Source organism: Lepidochelys kempii, chromosome 7 (genome assembly GCF_965140285.1).
Source record: "Lepidochelys kempii isolate rLepKem1 chromosome 7, rLepKem1.hap1, whole genome shotgun sequence".
Classification (NCBI taxonomy): Eukaryota; Metazoa; Chordata; order Testudines; family Cheloniidae; genus Lepidochelys; species Lepidochelys kempii.
This window is the reverse complement of record NC_136386.1, coordinates 104800076-104820969: the sequence shown is the minus strand read 5'-3', so window position 1 is coordinate 104820969 and position 20894 is coordinate 104800076. Positions and strand designations below refer to the sequence as shown.

The 20894-nt window shown below is 39.9% G+C and overlaps 1 protein-coding gene across 5 annotated transcripts in view; it reads right to left on the bottom strand.

The window, feature by feature from the left end:
* Positions 1-4128: 4128 nt before the first annotated feature.
* Positions 4129-20894, bottom strand: part of OAT (ornithine aminotransferase) — a 30758-nt gene continuing 13992 nt past the window's right edge. For 4 of the 5 annotated variants that reach the window (XM_073354122.1, XM_073354124.1, XM_073354123.1 and 1 more), the window contains 8 exons: positions 17970-18194; positions 17765-17860; positions 12982-13109; positions 11131-11253; positions 9277-9405; positions 7644-7757; positions 6385-6529; positions 4129-5098 (listed from right to left, as the gene is read on the bottom strand). In XM_073354122.1, the coding sequence (XP_073210223.1) occupies positions 4938-5098; positions 6385-6529; positions 7644-7757; positions 9277-9405; positions 11131-11253; positions 12982-13109; positions 17765-17860; positions 17970-18194 (1121 nt within the window). In that variant the 3' untranslated portion in view covers positions 4129-4937. The remainder of the gene's footprint in view (positions 5099-6384; positions 6530-7643; positions 7758-9276; positions 9406-11130; positions 11254-12981; positions 13110-17764; positions 17861-17969; positions 18195-20894) is intronic. The other variant, XM_073354125.1, reaches the window with a different exon arrangement.

Below are 20894 nucleotides of genomic sequence, written 5' to 3'. Positions count from 1 at the left end.
TTGCACTTTTTAGAGTATACTTTTTAAATGACCTAATTTGTAAAACAGTGGCAATTTGAATTTAGCTAAATTAGTCTCCTTTTCACAGCCCCATCCATACAAAGCTTCACTACCTCACCATACACTAAGTCCCTCTGCCTGCATAGCACACACAGATGCAGTGGTGTTTGTGTGGCTTTTCCCAGCTTTATCAAAGATCAGAAGCAAGCCCAAAACAGGAGCAATTTCCACTAATGCTACACCCATGACTTAGCTTTCAGCACAAAGCTGAGCTTTTGGCTCCATCTGCTGAAGGAAAGTTGAAAGAGACAGGGAATAAACAAGCAGTAGCTACTGCAAAATGTGGAGAAAGAAAGCAACTGAGGACATGTTTTTCTCCTTAACTGAAGTAAAAATCAAAGCCAGTAACTTTGCTGTTGAAATACAACTAAGAGGGTTTGTTCCACCATAGACACTTCTGACACGTTCAGGATGTTGTGCGGCAGAGTGGCCTATGGCATAGGCTTAGTATGCCTCAGGACTATGTCAAGGGAGCATACATGCTCAGACATTGAATTTATGGAAGGAAGAGGTAAAGTAACAGGTTCGTTGTCTACTGCTTTTTTTGTATAAGAACCACCTTGAAGAAAATTTCTAAACCAAACTAAAATTCCGGAAAATGAAACAGGAGGGTTGCTTTTTTGTTCTGTTTGGTTTTTTAAAAACAAGACTATCCATTATTTATATCCATAAACTGGAGAGATTACAGCTATGCCTATTAAAGGAGGAACAAGAGAAGCAGAGAGAGAACAATTTTACCAAGGGAAAAATCCATAATGCGCATGCGCACACATAGAGTAGGTGGGAGTCTAACCGTATTATGACTTTGCCCCTTTGAGCAGTGGGGCAGTGGGGAGAGAAGGAATTTTGATATGTCCTAGTGTCATCCTAACTGTTGCTACTATCTTGCTGGAGCGCCCTCCCGAGTCTTTTATTGATGATGAATGGAATATATCCTCTCTGCCTGGGAGGTTCTCCAACATCTTGACCGTCTCCACCCTTTTAAATAAAAGGAACCGAGATGGGGTTAGTTTGCTTTCCTTCTTCCCCAAGTTGTATAGATGTCCTGCCAAGTATGTTTATAGCACTAGCTTAGTAATGATAGCAGGTCTGAGAGCCTTAAACAAAAGGCAGGATGTGTTATGTTTGTTACTAAGTGACTATGATGCATGGAGAAGGTAAACTTCTGTGCTAGGCTCTAGGATCAGACTTGAGATAAAAACATCTGACACCAAACAAACACACAAGTCACTAAGATTTATAGGAATCCGAGGTCCTGCTTCCACCTACTCTCCATGGTGCTACAAGGCTCCATGATTTACTTTTTGAAGGGACTTAGTCAGTCATGGATTATATACCACTTTCTTTCTGTTATACCATTAGCCCTGTTTATATTACCTGGCAATCTTGCACCTCTAAGTGCTATTGACATCAAGCCACACCTTCCGGCATTTTGTCCCTTATCTCCAAACCCAACAATCACCATTATGTCTCTCTCTCTCTCTCTCAAATACATATTCACCTTTAAGGAAAACTTCACTCTCATTTTTACTCATCCACAGCTGATATTCATCCCATCCCTTTTTCCAAAATAATGTACATTGTGAGGCAGCATAAGGTTCTCTAGTCCTGTTCACTTCCATAAATAACCACCAACTTAATGTTGCCTTTGCAAGATCCGTGTACACCATTTTTATATACTCTGCTACTATTTAGTAGTCCTGGTTCATAGTTAGTAGGAAGTCTTTGCACTGGGCAAACTGAGAAAGGAATTTTTTAAAGCATGAGATGCATGGCATTGACTAACCACTGCCCTACCTCAGTGGGAACTGCATTACATGGTCCAAGAAAAAACGGTTACTCGCCCTCTCGTAACTGCTGTTCTTCGAGATGTGCTGTTCATGTGCATTCCAATCAGCTGTGCGCATGCCACCGTGCACAACAGCTAGAAGATTTTTCCCCCAGCAGTATCTGTAGGGTCGGCCAGGGCACCCCTGGAGTCGCGTCTTTATGGCAACAAATATAGGGCCCTGCCAACCCGACCCCCCCACAGTTCCTTCTTGCCGGGTACTCCGACAGAGGGGTAGGAGGGAGGGTATTGGAATGGACATGAACACCACATCTTGAAGAACAGTTATGAGAACGTGAGTTACCGTTTTTTCTTCTTCGAGTGCTTGTTCATGTTAATTCCAATCAGGTGAATCACAAGCCTAAATTCTGGAGGCGGGGTCGGAGTTGTCCCCCGATTGGAGTATCACTCTACCAAAGGCCGCGTCATCTCTGACCTGCTGGGTGATTGCACAATGTGTGATGAAAGGGTGTATGGAGGATCATGTCGCTGCTCTGACTATTTCCTGGGTTGAGTACCTGCACCAGGAACGCCACTGAAGAGGCCTGCACCCTGGTGAAGTGCGCAGTGATCGGAGGGGCAAGTACCCCTGCCAGGTTGTAGCACTCTCGGATGCAGGAAGTGATCCATGACAAAACACATTGAGAGGAGACTGTAAGACCTTTCATTCTGTCTGGCACAGCCACAAATAGTTGGATGAACTTTTGGAATGGCTTTGTTCTCTCGCTGTAGAAGGCTAACACTCTGCAGACATCCAGCAAGTGAAGCCTCTGCTCCCTACCGCTTGAGTGCAGCTTAGGATAGAACACTGGGAGGAAGGTATCCTGGTTGATGTGAAATTGGGAGACAACCTTTAGGAGGAAAGCTGGGTAAGGCCTGAGCTGAACCTTGTCCTTACAGAAGACGGTGTAAGGAAGTTCTGATGTTAGGCCTTGAGCTCAGACACCCTCCTGGCTGAGGCTATTGCCACTAGAAACGCCACCTTATATGAGAGGTAGAGCAGGGACCATGTCTCCACGGGTTCAAAAGGAGGCCCCATCAGTCTGGAAAGGACCAGGTTGAGGTCCCAAGCTGGGACCGGCTGTCTGACTTGCAGGTATGGCTGACCACAGGGTTGGCGAACACTGACCGGCCCTCTGCTCCTGGATGGAAAGCAGAGATGGTGGCCAAGTGAACCCTTATTGACAACATGGATAGCCCCTGCTGCTTGAGATGGAGAAGGTAATCCAGGATGAGTGGCATAGAGGCATCAGGGACGAATGATACTTGTCCGCCAGAAGTCTTATGTTCACCACCATGTTGGTGCCAGGAGTTCTTAGCCTCGTTTCTTGGTGCCAGTGCGCTGCATGCAGAGGAAGCAGCGCTCAGCATGGGCTCCGCCGACCCGGGATTAGACTGTGGATGGATGGCTGCCTCCATGAGGAGAATTCTGTCTCTTCTCCCGATCCTTAAGGGTCCTCGGCCGAAACCCCTTGCAAATGCAGCATTTGTCTTTTTGGCGACTCCCACTGAAGCACTTCAAACAAGAAGTGTGCGGGTCACTCTTCGGCATCAATTTCCTGCAGACTTCACATGATTTGAACCCTGGCAACCGAGGCATGCCCTGGTGTTGGGGAACAAAATGGAGGGGGGGAACCCCCACCATGGAAACGTAAAGAATCTACTAATACTACTAACTAATAATCTAACTTTATACAGCTGACAGTGGGACACTGCTAAAGGCACTTGCAAAAGCGAGAGAAGTTCCAGCTAGCCATCACCAGTGGTAAGAAGGAACTGAGGGGGAGTTGGGTCGGCAGGGCCCTATATTGGGTGCCAAGAAGGCACAACTTCAGGGGTCGCCTAAGCCAACCCTATGGGTACTGCTAGGGGAAAAATCTTCCATCTCTCTTGCATGCGGCTCATACACACCTGATTGGAATTGACATAAACAAGCACTCAAAGAAGGGAGACTGATTAACCAGGACCAAGGAGTATCCTAGTGAAAGATTAGCAGTGACTATCACATGTGCGTGTTTAATACTATACCCAGCAATTTCCAAAAGGCAGGAAGGATTAGAAACACTAGTCCTGAAGGAAAGTAAAGCAGAAACCTCCAGTGTTAAGGTGGCTGCAAACAGATGGGATATTCATTAATATGAAGGAGCTACTTGGCCATAGCTACTAAGAAAAGCTCTTGTAAGGTTCAAGTTAGACTAATCCTTTTTTAATACATTAACAGTTTTAACTGAACATGGACATTTCTTGATAGAAGATGTATTTATTTTAATGTAAATAAACATCAAATTATAGAAGGATAACAGTTTTAGAATGGCAAACCAAGATCTGTACACTGATTGGTTTCACAATCTGTAAAACAGAACACTGAGATCACATTCTTGAAAACAATGTCTATTATTGTCATACATTCAAGAGATTTTACATACAGAGTATAAGCTGGTCTGTGACACATTTACAGGTAGAACATCCAGTTTATCAAACCTTTATGGTTAGATGCCTTTTTATAAATTGCAAAAGAAGAACAGAAAAATTATGCTATTCTTGATGCTTTGAGGATGGGAGCCAGGATTTCTCGGCATGACAACCAATAGCGTCCACAGCAAGAGATTGAGTCCTACAAGTACTGCATCAAGTGAGATAAAATTCCAAATACAAAGCTTTGTGCAGTTATATAAAAGGGAATGTTTATTATTAAAATATGTGTAAATTACACATTAAACTTTGGCTGAGACCTTCAGCAATTTAAGAGATGTCTACATACAGACTCCTGTCAAGAAGTTTAAGTTAAAGCATACAGTACATAATTGGTTGAATATAGCTTCACTTCTTCATTTGCAAATAGTCACAAGAGATTGGAAATTTCAGAGTCATGATTTACCTTCTTCTGATCCATTAAAATTTAAATACCTAAACATAACTAAGTTTTAGAAGTATAAGTCCTTTAAGATATACGGGAGTGGAGGTTTGCTTTCAGAGTGGGGTCTTTATAGCACATCTTTCAAATGCATCTGCTAGTTGACCCAAGGTGATGTGCTGAAACAACATGTCTTCAGAAAGACAGAATGGTTTTATGAATGATTTCAATGCACTCTCTGATTTCATCCTCCTTGATCACAAGTGGGGGTGCCAGCCTGATGATATCACCATGTGTGGGTTTGGCGAGAAGTCCATTATCACGAAGCCGCAGACACACTTTCCAGGCATCATAGTCTAAAGCCAAAAAAAAAAAAAAAAAAAAAATTATGCTACAGCATATTAAATGTCACCATGTTAACTTGTAGTGTGTGGTACCAGACTGCAGCCTCTCTGCTGTCTGGCAGTACAGTAATTAGATTACATACGCAGTGTTCTTTATCTTAAATGGAGTGGCCAGCTATGAGCTACTTCCCAGGTAAATGTTAGGACTGCACACATGGGACAGTGGCAATCCATATTTTATCTCCAGCATAGGTTTTCTGCTATTCTGCTACTGAGAACTTGACACAGAAATAAGATAAAATTTATTCTGGACTATATTGGCTAGATATAAAACAGACCGGAATGGAGCATCCAAAAGTTTTGTCCTCCATAAAACACATATCCCTTGCTCTGATGAGATTACTATCCATCTAGACCCTCTCCTCCTTCCCAAAAAAAAAACCCTGTAATTTTTAGGTGCCCAGATGCTAAAATCTATATATAAACAAAGTGGAGAAAGAGAGAGGAGGAGGGCTGAACAGAGGTTACAAATAAGGTGCATATGATATACCTAAATCAGTGCATTAGGTCTTAAAACTACCAAGGTAACTGCAGTATTTCCCTGCAGCACTTTACCACAGAAAGCAACAGGACCAGAATCAGCAGAAAAAATTAATGAGAGCATATGACAAGCACTACTCTGTATTCTGCACTGGCTTTTAAGCCACTTTCAGGTGCAACTCAAGGTGTTAGTCCCTGGAAACTGATTTTTCTCAGGGGTCATCTCTTCCCCTCCCAATGCCTCATTGTACTCATTTGTGACACTTTACCTCTTTATTCCAGGACTGACAACCTGGGAGTACAGCAGCAATGCATGCTAATAGTGTGCCTTCAACTCTAAAAGCTATTCCCTCTGTGTGTGGCTGGGATTGACTTTCAGGGCACAGTACAAACGACATCTCTATCTGTTCCATCCAGTTTTGTTTGGGCAATTAGCTGGGAGGGTGTTTATTGACAGTGATAAAGATGTGTGATGTCTGTTGCCTATATTGGTTGGATAGTTTAGCATTTGTCATGTCTGTGGGAATTTACAATGGTTGATGTGACATAAACTAACCAGCTTTTTCTGCTTGAAAGTATCTCTTGCCAGAAACATACAGTTGTACGGAGACACTGCCACTGGAGAGTAAGATGAGTTAGCCATGATTTGAAACCCAAGGTGCTGTAATTAACTCATCCTCCATTTCACACAATATCTGCAAGTCAAGTTAAAAACCTGTCACTCACTTTGGTTTGCAACTGGTTGAGAGTTTTCTTACCTTTAGTTTCACGGATAACAATAGCATTTAGTAATCCTTTTCCTCTTACACAGGTCACAATGTCTGATGGAGTCTTCATGAGCTCACTTCTTAATAGGTTGCCCATTGCTTCTGCATTTTCACTTAAGCTTTCTTCTTCAATCACCTAAAAAGAAGTTGAAGCTGAAGATAACTGAAGGGCTTTTTGGTTGTTTCAGTCTCTCTGCTAAGGTGGAATACACCATACTGGTACGTATAAAAATGAAATATTACCAAGTACAGCACTTAGTTTTGGGGTATAAAAAAAACATATCTGCTAGAAAAATCATGGTGGAGGCTGACCATCCAAGCTGATTACTGTACATTAGGAGTCCTTAATACTTCATGCAGACAAGCTGTGGATTGCTCTGAACTTTTAATCTAAACTCTGCCTTCTTTTGCCTGTTACGTTGACTTTTTTTTTTTAACTCCACACAAGCAGGTGGACACTCTTCGAAGACACAATCTATTAATCCATTAATTTTCCTGAATCTATATATTGGACAATACTTTAAAAAAAAAAAAGCTTCATGATTTAGTGGGAAACTTACATTAAATAATTCTTAAAACATGGATTCCTTGACATGATATTGTAACAACATCTGTTTTGAATTGTGACACCACAGATGTTTGAGTAAACTAACTTTATTAGTGTGTAGAAGGATGTTAGTCTATTATGACGACAAAATTTAGAAGCTTTTTTATTAAAAATGGCATAGGAGAATGTTATTTTATTAATACTAATAATTAATAAATATTATTATTAAATAATTAAATAATTATTAATAATTAGTTATTATTAATAACTATTTATTAATAATTACTAAATAATGCCATTGAAATATTTGGTCTTCCACTAGACAAAGCTGATATGTAAAGCATTATCATCCCCAACTTTTTTCTATTGGAATATTTAAGAATTTTAAAACAGTAAAATTAACAGAAAGTAGCAGATAAATTTCTAGCAGTTATTTCAGAATGTGTGTTGTAACAGTCAATATATACAAGTTATAGTAAGCTACCATCAGTTTTCCATTCCTATCTAAACCTAGAATTCAAATGGACAGCACCACTAGAAATGCTGCTTATTTAGTAAAACTTTGAAGTCATTATTCTCCATTGTTTACACTTTAGCAAAAGTCGATGTGTATATCATTGAAACATAAGCAATTTTCCGTTCTAACCCTATCAAATTTAACGTTGTCCCTGGAATTTCAAAACCTTAGCTAGAACCTACATACCTCAAGTGCTGCCATAGCCACACGGCAGGCTAATGGATTTCCTCCGTATGTAGATCCATGTTCACCTGGCTTAATGGTCAGCATAATTTCATCATCACACAGTACTGCTGATACCTAAAAATTGGGAATGTCCATCAATTCATTTGCATATATGTAATGATCAAAATAATTTTACACTTAGACCAGACTTTCTTCAGTACCTAGAAATTGGTAGTTCTCAATCTGCATAGTTTGTTACAAACATCCACATTCCTCTATAAATTCCACATCTACAGATCTGTATAGATGGAGAGGCTGTCTAGCAGTCATATGACACAATATAACTAAGCTTGGAAGAATTAGATTTATATCAGTAAATGTCAGTAAACATTGATTTCACCATGCATACACAAACTGATGAAACAGTATTTTCAGTGATAATAGCAATATACATATAGGCAAAGAAAGAAGAACTCAGCTTGAGAACTCAGTTTGATGTAAGGATATTTACTTTGACATAATGTTGGCAATTTGTGTTTTAATAGTTTAAAAAGCTTTAACTTTATGAATCAATGTCTACTGTCATTAAATAATTGTCTAATCCCCCATTGTCTTATCCCCCCATAATTTCCTGCAACTGTGAAAATTTAAAAATAAAAAGATAAACTGAAAAAAGCTTAAAAATAAACATTGAAATTATAAAAAATAATCAAGAACAAATTCTGCCAAGCCTATATACAACCCACTTAACTACACAGGTACTGTATAATGTCTTAGTAGATATGAGAAGCACTTTGCATTGTTTAGCATTTGGGGGGATTTTAATATTCAGTATTCTGATTAACAGCTCAGACAGAGCTCCAGTTAGCAGTAATGCTTAATTACTGGTTGTAGCTTTCCTACTCAGCAGGAATTTCATTACATTAGAGCCATTTAAGCCAGTTCACATGGGCATTCTAGACAACTAAAACAAGATCAAGACTAATGCTCACTCAGAAACAAATCTTTAACAAAAGCCATTTTAATGTGTGTGTGTGTGAGAATTTTCTTCAGCTTTCCAAGTTCATTCAGCTCAGCACAGAAATAGCAATGAAATAGTTCTATGAGAATAGGAGCATAGAATGATTAGTACTCTGACACAGAGCAGAATCCTGCCCTTAACATTTGATAGTTACAGTTGTTAAGATAACATTCAATGAGACACAAGTGACATACTCCAGTACTTTGAATGTCAGAACCACTGTACCTTAAATGACCATCATAAGAACTAGGATAGTTCATACCGTTTATACTTATTTGGAAGCCAATCCTCCAAAGAACAAGTCTCAGTGGTTGGCTTGGAAGATGATAGCAAATGGCCCTGCTCTTTTGGCAGGAATACCATTAGTCCAATCATTAATATATAGTGCTTACTATACTAACAGTTGGACAAGCAACTAATAAATTGTGTAAGTCATGAATTTCACCTGTATTTCTAGCAAGTTAGGGTATCTGGTTCAGAGTACCTCATAATTCTGGAAGCAGTTATTCCTATATGTACATCACCTTCCCAAGAATGCCACATATCAGACCAATTTTACATTTTAGTTTGTGACAACACAGTCTCTCCAATATGAGCGGTTAGTTTAAACTGAAACAGTGTTTTGCTACTTACAGGATATAAGCCACCAGAAAGGGCCTTTCCAAGCAGCACCAGGTCAGGTCTCACATTTTCATGGTCAACAGCCAGCATTTTCCCAGTTCTAGCTAAGCCAGTCTGTATTTCATCAGCAATAAACAGAACCTTCACAAAAATTCAACAATGAATGACAGTTTACTCAGATATCGAATTAAGATTTAGACATACTGATCTTTCAGAAAGTTAACACACAACATAGCAAAGTCACCCCAGTTACCTGAAATACCTGCCAACTAACCTAAACCAAGCACCTTTCTTTTGCCTCTGCAAAACTCCTGAAAACCCATTGTTTTCATGACACACTGACTGTAATGACTGCTCGACGTACTATATGGTAATTTTTACATTAAGACTTGTTTTGGGCAGACAAGAATTCTCTTCTACATTTAGCAGATTCCACATTGTTATAACACCTGAAGTTCTATATAAAATAGTTTCACAAGGGGTAATATTTTCAAAAGCCCTCATCATTGGTCTAACTCTACTCCCACTGAAGTTAATTCAGTGACTGCAATGGGAGCAGAAGCAGGCTAATGCTGAGCACTTTTGACAGCCCTAGGTAGTAAGTCTGTTGGTCTTGTAATAAAATAGATTACAAACACTACCATCTTAAATTACTTTATCCGGAGATGCAACCTATAGTCACGTTGCTGCATGGAAAAATGCTCAGGGAGGAGGAGGAAGAAGATGACAGCCTAAGGAGAGAGAAGCATTGACTATGTCTGGAGAAGGAGATAATTGTGTATTATGCATAAAAATCTAATTGCTGGTATTGTATTTGTCCTCACTTTAAAAAGAGGGATTGTGGAGCAGATACTCCACTATGAAGAGGATGCATTGTTTGGGTTTCCCGTACAAAATGGTTGAACAGGGAGACCATAAGACAATCGCTGTCAGGCAAAAGAGACTAACAGATGCATGTGGGATATTAATTTTAATTAAGTGCTTTACAGAGGCCTAAAGTAGTACTAGCTATGCATTAATTTTTGGACCACTCTCTTATGAGCTTCTGGAGGAAACCAGAATTCCATGTGCATCCTGATCCCAAATGATGTTATCTGGATGGCAGGATCTGCAATGGCAGCTGTTGTCTCATTGACTCAATTCACTGAGGGGATAAACAGACAATTCCAATAATTTGAGAGAGTGCATCCACTTACACCACTGATTAGCCTGGCCCATTGTGTTTATACGAAATGCAGATCCGGGGTTGGACGCAGTCATGAGTAGCTTGCACCTGTGCCAGTGAACTTTGTCAGTTGTGTTATTTGAAACCTGTCCATTACATGGATAATTAGGAGGTATGCCTCTGGCACCAAGAGACTGAACACAGCTTTTGGCTTGCTAGCATTATTCCTCAACAGCAGCTATATTTCTCGAGGCACAGAATTAATTAAAAAAAAAAAAAAAAAAAAAAAAGGACAAACTCAAATGCTTTACACTTCCATTTCATCTTGACTACTGTTAATACCATGACACACTTGATTTTACTCAGACACATCATGTTAGATCTAGCCCACAAATTTTGATTCCCATCACTATGAAATTTAAGAAGTTAATAATTAGATAACACACTAATGACCTAAGTATTAACTACTACCGCTCCAAAATACTGTAATGGCTTGTCATGAAGAATCTGAAAAAGGCACTGTTAGGCAGTCTCCTCATTTATACTGGAAGAAAACATATGGTTTAATAATACACAAAGGCCTCAACATTTTGACTTAAATGCATCAATTATTTACAAGGGCCTTACAGGCCAAGATTCTGGTAAATACTCAACTTTAGCAGGATGTATTTTAAAGTATTTAGCTCAAATGAATTACTTACATTGTGTTTTGTGCAGAGCTCTTGCACTCCTGGTAGATAACCTTCATCAGGGACAACCACACCTGCTTCACCTTGAATTGGTTCAACCATGAAAGCTGCTATGTTTGGATCCTGAAGTGCACGCTATGAAGGACATGTGGATTGAAAGGAGGAAAAAAAAAATCATTTACTGAAGTTAATCATGGAAATAGATGAATCCCTATAACAGAACCTAAATCTAACCTGAAATTTCTACCTTAGATAAGTATTTTGGGTCACATTAACAATGTATTTTAACATTTATTGGCATGAAGGACTAAAGGCTAGATTTCAGTCTCCAATACCTAAGCATACATCACCATGTGCCTCAAAAAATTAGTCTGTTTGCATGCATAAGAGACTAGAAGACTTAAAAGGGGTTGGGCACCCAGACAAGTGGCTTATCAAATCAGTTAAACATATTAACTTGGTTAACCTCGTGTGAGAGAAAAGCAATTGAACAATAGTAGCTCCTGGATCTCCTCTCAAGAATGGAGCCATTCAAGTGCAGCTTTATCATTCCATAGCACGGTCTGCAGACATGTAAACACAGATTCAAGCCTTAAAAGTTGGAGGAAACTCAGAGACTAAGCATTCATAGAGGGGTTTTGCTACAGCTTTCTCAACAAGCTTTCCCCCATAAGGGTAGAGACAAGGTTAGAACTGGCAAGATTTGTCAGCATTAGGAGAAGTTTTCTTAAGCAAAGACCCAAAAATTGCCAGTATGAGATGCTTGCACCTCAGCCACCCAGAAAGAGATAGTCAGAGCCTCCCATTAATAACACAACCAATGTATGTTTATTATCAGACAAAATAAGTATGAGTTTAAGTTACAGACCACAGCTCAAAGCACCTCCAGAACCTGAACGAAGTTGACTGAAATCAGATAAAAACAGAGCTTCCACCATGAAGGAAGATGATTCAAAATTGGATAGACTATCTTATCCTCAAAGCAACTAAAAATACTGAAAAACTTTGTTTCTGTAAGAATTAAGTATGTAGTCTCAGTCGAGTTCTTAAGAAACAAACATCTCTACTACATCAATCTCCACCTCCTCTCCAAACCACTGGCATCCTTGTTGGCACAGATACCAAACTAACCTCTCACCCCTTTAAGTGTTGTCTCCAGATCATGGCTAAAGTATATGAGAAAGGCAGATGGTAAATCTTGCACCCCACTGAGCTTTACTTGTGTTATGGCTAAATGGAAGCCTTCAGTCTCTGAGGCTATTAATCCAGCATCTAAGAAGCACTTATTTATTTGGGCTAACAATCATAGGTTGAGTTTTGAGGTTGTCAGCTCTCAAACAATGCAGGGCCAAGCTTGGCCAGTAGCTTGACGGGAAACCTCCCAAGAAAACCCAGGATGCTGCAAGAAATGGTGCTGGCACTTCAGTTAAGTAAGTAAAATACCACCCCAGCATGGTTTTGGGGGACATTGTGCTATAGGAAGTGACTTACATTCAAATGTCAGGCCTAATCATTTGGCCATTGAAAAGCCATTTGACAGAAAAGTAGGTGAGGGTATTGGGACTAACATCGAAGTTTCAATTTTTGTATTTATTCTGCCTATCCAAATTCCTTCTGCAGTTACAGATATACATGATACTCTTCACTCATGTCATGAACAATCTACTGCAGGTAGTATAATTCTCCCTTTGGGTTCTAAAACAAAAACCGCAAAAAAAACTAAACAAGTACAAAACATGATATTTTGTAGTTATAAACATTTGTTCCAAGGATAAACCATGTTCACTTTCTTTGCATCAGAATTTACTATACCTACAAGGAGAGATTAAGAATGATATTTTAGAGGAAGATATTGTGAAATACCTCAAGAGCTGGAAGGTCATTGTACGGAATTACTTCAAAACCTGGCATAAATGGTCCAAACCCATCATAACTAGTTGGATCTGTAGAGCTAGAGACAGCAGACATTGTTCTGCCCCAGAAGTTCCCAGCTAGAAGGAGGGGGGGAAGAATAGATATTTAACACTTGTAAAGGCATTCAACTGTAGCACTTGGCCGACAGAATTATATGTTTTCAGCTATGAGATGGTTAGAATCACGTAAAGTACACCAGTCAGCCAACAGTCAGTACTGGTGATGCGGCAGCAACCAGACTTCAAGCTGGTTGATTTTTATTTTTTTAAATGAATTATTTAATATCTGAGGCCCTTTGCTAATTTATGAGTTTACAAAACACACTAAGACTATTTCTCTCCCCATTGCTATATGAAAGGCACCAGAAACAAAAAAAAAAAAAAAAAAAAAACATGCCACATCACAGGAGAAAACAGACGATGCAGGAGAAAAAATATTATGCGAATGTTTAAATTATACACAGAATTAGGGGAAAACATTGTTTAATTTTTGAGATTAACTCAAGCTTTATAAATGCCATGTATTGCACTAAGTATACTATCATCAGTCTTTACAAAGGAGCAAATGCTTGCATTTACATTTTTACAAACGTAAGCACTTTACATTTTCAGTTGTGCAGAACAGCTTTTGCCATAATTACTTGTGGTTTCAATTTAGCTAAGCAGGGCAGACAGAATATTTTCCTCATCTGTGCTAGTTCATTCAAAGTTAAGAAACCAATTGGGAACTGAAAAAGCAAGAAAGCTTGATTTCCTCTTCCAATTTATAAATCAAAATCAGGAGGGAGAGGATGAGATCTACTAATTCTAAGAATTTGAAAGACATGGGGCAAGATTTACAAAGGTAATTAGGCACTTCAGTGCCTAACCTCGTGGGATTTTCAAAAAGCACAGAGGCAGGTAAGGAACCTAACTCCCATTAATTTCTATGGGAGTTAGGTACCTAACCTGTTTAGTACAGGGTAACCAGAAACAATCTGTCAATCCACTAACTACTGATAATGCTTCTTTTGTTTAATAAAACAGCTTTAAAAACAAAATATTTTATAAACGTATTTTTCCTATGTACCCAGCACATTTAGGTAGTTTTATTTAACTAAAAAAAATGCTGTTATACATTAGTTGAATTCTAATTTCCGTCCGATTCAGCTTGACACAAGTCCTGCATTGAAAAAAAATCACCTTGTAAATAAGAAGTGCTTCATTCACCATTTTCTAAATGTAACCCCTGCTTGTAAAAAGTAACAATCAGAATGTATGTTAAAACATATAATTGCTTTAATAAGTGTATAGATATAATGTATCCTTCTCGTTACCAAAAAGTAGTACCAAATATACTGCAAAGAGTATATCTGGTTGCAAATCAACATGTTTTAATAGTTATACCAACAAATGAGATTGAACCTTTCTTTCTGAAAATAAAAAGTACAAATGCAAAACAAGATTAAAATAGATTTAAATCAAGGTTTCCTCCTTGCTGACTTAAATGATAATTAAAAAAAAAAAAATCAGTGACAAAAATTAATCCACTCTTTGTGCCAATTTGCTGGTGTAAAGGGGCCATAAAAGTCAGCAGATTTAGCCAGTTAGGAATCCTGGGGGAAATCCCCAGGTGCTGTAGAGCTCATAAAGCCAGCTGTAGACAGCCTTCCTTCTGGTCCCCAACATAAGGGGCATAGCCAGAACCACCCCTGCACTGCAGCAATGCCTGAGTTCTGAAGACCCCCTGGATTGTTACAGCAGCCATGTTACTATAGTGAGACACACATACATGATCTGTAACCTTGGTTACTACAACTCACGCATCTAGGATCAAAGCACCACACAGCAAAATAAGTTTGAATTGGTATAACATGCCACAGTTTGTCTACTTAACACACATCACCCTAGTGCTCTGCTCTCAGGTCCCCTATCCAGTAGAAAATCCACCTTAAGTACTCTGCCATGGTGTTCAAAACCCTCAAGAGGACTGGCCCTAGCTAGCTGGACATTGTCTCTACAATCCCTCCACAACACTTACCTTTCACAAAGAGAGGGATTATTTCTGTTTTAGATAATTTGCAGGTGCTGAGATATTATGGTGATGGGGAATTCATATAAGTAGAATATGCCCCTCATGATGGGAAAGTACTTGTTAAACTGCACTATTTAAATACTGTAAGTTAAAAATATATGAAAAAAATCAATTGTTTATAACTTCCATGCACTCTGGCATCTGTCTCTTCAGAGGACAATGTATTACTAAACTCCAGACTTTAAAAAGCATTTATAAACTTACTTGCATTCAATTAGGCTACAAAAGCATAACTATTGATTAGAGCTGGGCGAATAACAGATTTTTCGGTTCACTGGCAATTCTGAAAAAATAAAAAAAATGTTTGTTTTGGGTCAAATGAAACGTTTCCTTCAACCAAAATAAAATGTTTTGTTTAGATTTCAAGCATTTTTAATTATGTTTGGGGGGGAAGGGTTAAATAAAGTTAAAGGGAAATCTGAAATGGAAAGTTGTTTACAAAGTGTCAGAACAAAATATTTTCATTTTTACTGGATTTTTTTTAAGGTTTTTTCAACTGAAACAATTTGATGAAATTGACATAACCTTACAAAATGTTTGTGCCACTGAATCTGCATTTTTCACCAAAAAGAGTTGTGCAAAAAATTTCACCCATCTCTACTAATGATTCAAAGATTTATGGTTTAAGCACCATGTGCACCAAGTGCCAGAAGTAGTCTTAAAACTTTTCTACTACTGCAGTTGTCAAAAGATAAATTTAACAAAATCATTGCCTGACATTTTAATATTGTTTTAAAACAGCATTCTGTGACCAAAGGGAGCCAAAGTTCAGTAATTATAGCTATACAGAAACGAGATTTTTTTACGCTATGTATGCACTTTTCTCAATCACAAGTAACATGTCCCTGTTCTGCTTATAGAATGCATTGTGCATTAGAAGGTAACATCAGACAATTCCAGCTCCCAGTATTAACTCAAGGTTCCTGTTATAGTCACTACATAATTAAGACTGTATACAATGTAGTTTTATTGCCGAAATGGCAACTCCTGCTACATCTGGTATGAAAGCCTCATCCCAACTGCTGAGATTTCTATGCTGAAGTCTTGAACTCTGGGTTTAGCAGCCATTTCAGAAACCTCTAACTTGCTGGAAGCTGCATGAAGATGACAGGTAGGCTTTGGAGAGGGTGAGGGCAGCAAATATGGTTTGTGCTTTAACACATCAGCAGTGGTATCCAGGGGCTGTGATGTAGTCTCATAAGAGGCTGACTGCCTCCCAGTGAAAATTGCTACCAACCATGCAGCTGATTTTAGAAAAGTAATTTTAAAAGTGTGTAAAAAAAAAAAAAAGCTTTCATTTTATTGTAGACATACACTGAATATGTATCTTCTATAATATGGAAAGGAAAACTGAAGACTTTCTACCTTCCAGGACCTGAGTTCATAGTTCTTTTGCCCCTGCAACAGATGACATCACATCACAAGCACCTAATAACAAAACAGGGAACTATATTCATTGTCTTGTTGATACATGCAGTATCAACTTTTGCCAAGAAAACAGTATCCTGAACTCTGAATGGAAGGCAAGGAAGAATTAATTTTCAACTCCTGCTTTTAAAAAGTCTTTCTATTAAGACAATATATGTTATTTATATTACATGAATTTTTTAAAAATTCCTGATAATCAGTTGGGATCATAGATAGATAGATAGATTTAAGATTTCACAACCTACAACTGACCCATGTCAGAGGGTAGCTGGCCCTCTGAAGGGGTCAAGAGCTCAGCCTACCTCTGATAGGTGCCATAAGGGGGAATGAGGTAACTCAGGTTCACTTGGGACTAATTAGCACATTGAGTAACTGGGAGACAGTTAATCAGGAGGGAAGCACCTAGGCATGATAAAAGGAAATCTACAGCCAGTGCAGGAAGCTAGGAGAACAGAGGCTCCTAGGAGAGGAACAGTTCCCAGAGTACACAAAGAGAAAGCTCCTATAGAGAAGGCTTCTTGTGGGGCAGAAGGTGAGAGGGGCTTGCCAGCAATGGGATAATACTCCTGGATGGAAGAGTTTCCAGAAGAAAAGGACTATGAATCCTAGATCTCAGAGAAAGCTGGCTCCCATGAACCACTTCACAAGGTAACAGCAGAAGTCCTAGGTTAAAGGAATTATATGCTGTCCTTGAGGTTCAGTTGCTGTGGGGAACCTTGACCCAAGAAGCAAGACCCTTCCCAGCTAGCACCAAGAAGTCCCTGACTCCAGAAGAGGGTTCTGTGTGACAAAGGCCTTGCAGGTAAGGGACCTTGAACATAACTGGAGTGGACAGACTAGGGTTGATTTAGCCCCTCCTCCCTGCAGCTAGAGATACTCAGAGAGAGGCCTATTCATGTAATGTTCTGCCTTTGGGGTTGAATAAATTAGATCCTTGAAGGGTGCTGTCCAATATACAAGCTACAGTGGATTTATGAAAACCTTCATTTGGGAAAACTGAGGCAGAGACGTAACAGCAGCACTGCACTGAGCTGCCAGGGGCATTCACAGGTAAAGGCAGCCATTACAACCCAATTCAATGAACAGGAGAGATTCGGACATTAAAGATACTATGGTGTAATCATCATACCATAGAAGACTACAGTGTTTTAGCCTATGCTTGGGGTTCTATTATGATAGGGCATCTTCTCTTCTCCCCTGAAAAACAAGCTCTTATGAGAACTTCACATACCTGCAAAAATAATCTTTGCTTTGTATTTTGGAATTCCCTTTACAGTGTATGCCCACTTGCGAGCCAGTTTACAGGCAGTTTCTCCAGCTTCCACCCCTAAAATAAAGAACCATATATGTGCAATTTGGCCACTTGTAATTTTTGTTCCTTTATAAGAGTAACTCTTTTACATGTAGGGGGTAAAACAGAGACGGGAGGACAGTACCTGTGTTCATTGGAAGAACTTTGCTGTAGTTGAACATTTTGGTGATATACTCTTCATATTCACCAAGTACATCATTGTAGAATGCCCGAGAGGTAAGGGTCAATTTCTCAGCTTGAGATTTCAGAGCTTCCACAATCTTTGGATGACAGTGACCTTGATTCACAGCACTGTAAGCGCTCAAGAAATCAAAATATTTTCTGCCTTCTACATCCCACGTATAAATACCTAGAAAAGTTTAGGTTAGATGAGTACATGAGAAAAATGAGGCCATCGGTAAACAGTACAAGCTACAGTTACAAAACAAAAAGACCTGGGGTCTGGTATATATGGTATTCTAGCAATTCCTTAAAATGTGAATGCATGGTGGGTCTGCCATACAAGCTCCTTGACTGGGAGTCAATATCTTCACAAGCCACATAATGGGTGTCAGACTATTGCAGCACATAACCAATGCCCCAACCAGCACTCAAGTGCAGAAGCACTTCCATAGTGGAGCTGTTGCTCCATGAAGCTAGACAGGCTCACACGAGTACTGCTTTCTACTCATATCCCTCATTTCCCCCATGTTGGAGTCCTGGAACGATAAAGAGGATTAAACTTGAAAGAGGAGTTAAGTATAAGAATAGTGATAGTCTTAATAAAGGGATCCTGCAATTTTCCCACTCAGAACTGGAGGCTGACAGTTTTCAAGTGAACTATCAAAATGTGTTCGGCATGGGTAAGCAAACTGACCACCACATCATCTTAGTGGAACAACAGTTAAATACACTGGAGAAAATTTATACTTTTGAACCTGTGAACCAGAGAAATCAAGGTAAGACGACCTTGAAACAAGGTTAAAGAGACGGGCAACTTTAAAATAATAGTGCAGTTGATTTCACAAATGGGACCAGTATACAAACACTATCACATGGATCCAACAAGCTTCATCATATTCACTGTAGAATTGAAACTGTGTGCATTAATAAGCTAACTGAAGGTAAGAAGTTGCTGCTAGTTCGACTTCTTAAAGTTGAGGAAAAATGTCCATGCAACATCTTCCCAGCAGTTTTTGCTCTTCCACACACCACAACCTAATTAAAAACATCCCCCTTTCAAACACAAATTGATTCTGTTGCTTCTACATGCATATCTTTGACACAGAACCACTTCAACCCCTTTTAGGAATTATGGGAACCATAGAGAGCAGCTGAGTGATTCTGTCATCATATGTGCCAAGTGACACTTGATCAACCAAGGGCATGTGTAAGAGGTTATTGATTTTTTTGTTTGTTTGTTTTAAATTACAAGTGAGCTGACAAGATTCGTTCTATTTCTCTATGGTGTTTAAATACAGTAACTTTATTTACTGGAGTTGGTTTGTTTCCTTATTCAGTACCATATTTTGTTTCGATATTATACACTCAAAGCACTCATGGTAAGAGAAAAGAGACTTATGTCCATACAACAGTTATGATGATCGGTAATTAGCTGGAGCTACTCTAAGATATTACAAATCCACCCCCACCCTAGGGTTTTCTTATGATTTTTCACTCCAGCACTGGGACTTTTCCCCACCCCCTTTTCCTAAAGGGCTGTGATCTTCCAGCAGCTTTTTCTTAGCTGCTTGCTGTATCTTACCCAACCAGGAAATTGCTTCCTCCTCCCCTTTCTCTTGGGGGCAGAGGGGGTCGTCATTAGCATTTTCACTGACACTCAAGGCTTTAGTAGGATTCTCATCCTGTCTTAAAGAGACAGTTTCCACAAGTGCATCAGGAATAGCATTTTGCAAAAGTGGGACCTGAATTGACCATATCTTCTGTCACCCCCTCACTATCCCCAAGAGGTCAGTTGTGTGACTGCTCCCCTCCAGGAGATCAGTTACACAGTCCCCTCTTAAAACCTGAACCACAGGTTGGGTGCCTAGCTGCACAGAAGCTGACCCAACATTTCTGTCCTGGGCAACCTCTTTCCCCACACACACACCCCCATGTAATCAGTGAGGAGACATTCTTGTACCCCCTACTAATTCTTTTACAGCTTCCTCCTCTGAGCCCCCATCTAAGGCACACACCTCTGCCCTCTAGAGTGGGATCTATCCCCTGCTCAGCTGTAAAGAGCTCACAGATAACAGCCTGAATAGTTCTTTCACGGGCAGGCACTACACACCCCTCCCTTCCTGAATTGGGTTTGCCTCACCCACCACAGTGGTTTCTACGATTCCATCACCCACCTCTAAGCTTCCCTCTAGGACACATCTCCCTTTGCCTGGGATTGGTGAGTAGCCGAGTGTTTTTGCTGAGTGAGTAGCCGAGTGTGCGTTTGCTGGGAGGGCAGTTTGAAAGCCCGAGCGAGTGCCTGATTGGGTGGTAGCCTACAGGGGGCGGGTATTGGGGGTGTCTGTTTCAGGGAAGCCTGGCTGTTTAAAAATAGCCAGAACTCCGCAAACCACCTGAGCGGCGGCGAACCAGCAGAGCAGCACACAGCAGGAGTTTGCCTGGGGCGAGCCCGGTTTAGGCTTATATCTTGCCAGCTTCTCTGAGGAAGCTCATAGTAGGAAGGTGATATGGAGGGGGGGGGGTTCAGCTGTTGTTACCTGCACAGGATATGCCATGTTTGTCTTTCTTCCACAGGACAGAAGCAAATTTGTCTGTACAAAGTGCAAGCTAGTATCCATACTGGAAGAGAAGATCGAAGGTCTGGAGCAGCAGATATCAACCCTGCGTTGCATATGAGAATCTGAGGATTTTCTGGACAAAAGTCAGGATATGCTTCTATGGGCACAAAGCTCTAAAGATTTAGAGCAGGTTGCACAGCAGAGCCAAGAGGCCAGTGAAGAAGCTTGGCAACATGTGACCTCCAGAAGAAGAAGGGGGAATGTCCAGGTACCAGCAACGCAGACACAGGTAAGTAACCATTTTCATGTTCTCTCCACAGGTACCATTG